Source organism: Thrips palmi, unplaced genomic scaffold, assembly GCF_012932325.1.
Source record: "Thrips palmi isolate BJ-2018 unplaced genomic scaffold, TpBJ-2018v1 HiC_scaffold_17, whole genome shotgun sequence".
Lineage (NCBI taxonomy): Eukaryota > Metazoa > Arthropoda > Insecta > Thysanoptera > Thripidae > Thrips > Thrips palmi.
In genome coordinates, this window is record NW_023144626.1 from 7,975,530 (window position 1) to 7,978,799 (window position 3,270).

The 3,270-nt window shown below is 51.9% G+C and overlaps 1 protein-coding gene across 2 annotated transcripts; it reads right to left on the minus strand.

Annotated features, from left to right (window-relative positions):
- Positions 1-1,030: 1,030 nt before the first annotated feature.
- LOC117643453 lies at positions 1,031-2,536 on the minus strand. Of its 2 annotated transcripts, none has more exons than XM_034382370.1 (3): positions 2,319-2,536; positions 2,123-2,236; positions 1,031-1,316 (listed from the first exon to the last, which is right to left on the minus strand). In XM_034382370.1, exons 1-3 carry the CDS (start codon positions 2,517-2,519, stop codon positions 1,212-1,214), a joined length of 420 nt encoding a protein of 139 aa, XP_034238261.1. In that variant the 5' UTR covers positions 2,520-2,536; the 3' UTR covers positions 1,031-1,211. The 2 variants fall into 2 exon arrangements, with proteins under 2 accessions (XP_034238261.1, XP_034238259.1); XM_034382368.1 differs by having other exon boundaries at positions 2,069-2,236; positions 2,319-2,529.
- Positions 2,537-3,270: the final 734 nt, after the last annotated feature.

Below are 3,270 nucleotides of genomic sequence, written 5' to 3' on the forward strand. Positions count from 1 at the left end.
GCCCAAGGCCGCGAGGCAGCGGGGCAGCGCAACGGCGAGGGTGAACGCCCCGTGGCAGCGTCTTGTCCGCCTTCAAGGTGACCACGGTCCTCGTCCCCGGTTGGTGCGCTTCCAGGATGGCACCAAGGCACGCGTGGGGTCAGTCACACGCTTACGCAAGCCGCCGAGCATCGACCTATCGAATCGAGCAGACTGGTTCCGAGAGTCGTTTTCGTCTCCCTGTCTCTCTCGCGCCTCAACGGGACGCCCCATGAGTGCGAGAGAGGCGGAGCGACGAAAGCGACTCTGCAGCGGGGCGGCAGCTCATCCGTGGCGCCGTCGGCATCCTGGAGCTCTCCTCGTGACGCGGCGCAAAGCGGCGCGAAGAGGCGTAGGCACAGGGCACTACGCCGCCGCCTCGGGGTGACGCCGTGACGCGTGGCGTGACGTGCAGGCGGAGGTCGAAGACACGGCGGCACGCGCCGAGGCACGCCGAGGCACCCGGCCGCGGTTGGACCGGCAGATTCAACCCGCACTCGTCGATGTCGCACAGTGGGCCAGAGGACCGGTAGAAGCGGCCAAAATTCTAGACATGTTTTGAACTACAGAGTCGCCAAATGGGGCTCGAATCGAACGTATGACCCCACCAATGGATTGCTCTCCGAACGAGGAATCTATCGGTGGGGTCACACGAGTTCGGGTCCCACTTGGCGACTCTGGAGCTCAAAACGCGTCTAGAATTTTGGCCGCCTCCACCGGTCTTCTGGCCGACTGTGCGTCGGTCCCTCTAGCTAGCATAATTAATTTCTGTACAGAAAGCACAACCAATTTTGGAAATGCAGTAAACAATTAATTCATATAATTATTTTCAGAAAGTAAATTTGTATAATTAGATTCACGTGTATTATAAATGAGGTAATAAAAAGAGTATCTCTAACACCACAAAAAAAGTGTTTGTTATAAAATAAAAACACACAAGAGCTGTATGAGAGGCACGTTGTCAAGAAGAATGAAAATCGCAGCCACTACAATGCAGTGGGCAACGGGATAATTACAATATTGAAAGCATTTATGTATGTTGGCACAATAGACCGCTCATCAACTCCTCAAAGTGGTTTGAACCTAGACCAAAATTAACAATAATTTGTCATTGTATTTAAACACCAATTAAAGGGATGCACTCACAAATACACTAGATCACTTGACGGGTGCAGTTGAAGTAATCTTCAATATTAATGAAAGTAGAGCCCTTGAGAGGGGGCAGCTAACGGAGAGGTCGCTTGGCACTTGACTCGTAGGATAGTGATTGTGCCCATCTGCATCACCAAGCCCCGTCCCTGCATCAAACAAACACTCAAAATAAAGGTTCCTATATGGATGGTGAAAAAACTATCCAAGGTATTGGTGGCAGTGCTTTGGTTTTTTGATATTTAGTTGCTTACTATGAAAAAATTTTACAACCGCAGACGTGTCCTAAAGGTCCTAACGACTCCCAAACCCCATTCGTTTTAAAGTTATGGAGGTTTAAGTATGATTTTAGTCGTTCACTAAATATTCTCCTCGCCATGAACCAAAAAGTTAGGGGGTGTGTGATTTTTTATCTAAAAGCCCAGTGGACATGCAAACAGACTAGCAAAGCCAAATTTGAGAATACACATAAATTAATAGCTAGCAAAATGTTTTCAAAAATATGTTTTTTGTTTTTTACTATTTTGAAATAAATTTTGGTTAAATTTTTTGTTTTTTGAGATAGACTCTTGTTTAATTTAGAAAAATTGGCAATCTGGCTTTGCCACAGGATAGGCACATCAATTAAGAACTTGTAAAAAAAATTCAGGTCTCGACAACTTTCTGGTTCTTTGCGACAATTTATAAACTTCAATAACTCAGGAACCAGTGGGTGCCATAACTTTGGGTTTGAAAGTTCATCTTACGGTGAGCAACAAGAAACCAAAAGACAATCATGATACCAGAGTTATTTTGGAAAATGATACATCACTTCACATTTTTTTCTCTTTCCCTTGCTCGGCCAGTTAGTCCCCAATAACTAGACCGATGCAACAATGAACATTGCAAACACTGCACGAACCTTGGTTCTTTTAACCACATCATTGATGGCTTCTGGTTTTGCCCCTTCACTTGCCAGCATTGCACTCCACACGCAGTACGTCGGGATGGACCCCTGGCCCTGGCGGTAAACACTGCAGTAAAGCGACTTTGCCACGAGTCCGGTGCCTTCCAGGTCGGAGTTCAGCCTCTGCAAACACAGAGCACACAGTAGCACGAGAGGACATGGACAAGCGGATGAGAGGTTAGGCTGCGCCCATGTTATAACTTACATGCTTTACCGCGGCGTGCGTTGAAGCGTCGGGATGGAATGGGCTGTTGCAGATACAGGGCAGATAGATTGGGTTCATGGCGGCGTGTGTGGATAACGCTGTACGGCGTGTAAAAACGCGAAGCCTTGTTGCGCGGCGTTCGTTTGCGTTGTTGGGTGGGGTGGTTGTTGGGTCCAGTTGGGTCTCATCTCTCCCTCCCATTCCCCCTACCCCCTTCCCTTGCCACCATTCCCCGGCCCCGCGACCCCCGCACCGCAACCATGGGTCGAGTCGCCAGCGGACTGATTCCGTCCGAGAGTCGCTTTCGTCGCTCTGACTGTCTCGCACCTGTGCGGTACGCCCCATGAGTGCGACAGAGACAGAGCGACGACGACTCGGATATTCAGTGTGCAGCAGCCGGCGACAAGGCGGCGGAAACGCCGTGCGGAATGTGCGGAATGAGTCCACTCCGTGCTTGCACGATACGCGCTTCGTCAGCTGCTGTCTTTATCGCACTGCTAGGGCGTCCTGGAGGGGAGCGACGAGCAGGCGCGGTTTAAGAGGGGGGGGGGGCGATCGCCTCCCCCCGGTGATATTCCCTAAACGCCTGCTGGTAGGCAACCAGCATCACAGCCCCTGTAGGTAGGCAAAATATGAGCCCGCAGGTGGATGGCTTTCTGGAACGCACCCCGGACACTCGATAATAGCCCCCCGCGACGCTTGGCAGTGCGGCAGTGGACAATACTTAGCGCTCTGTCTCTCTCGCACCCACACGGGGCGCCCCATGAGTGCGAGAGAGACAGAACGAGGAGAGAAGTGCTCGGAATGAGCCTGCTGCTGGCGCGCCACCCCGTGGCCCTGGACGCGGCCGTTCAACGCGCGGGGGCAGCAGCCCGGCAGCCTTCGGGGGGTCTTGGCCGTCTTGGCGTGGCCGGGGAGGTAGCGGTTCCCACAATTAGGGAGTCGGCTCCAG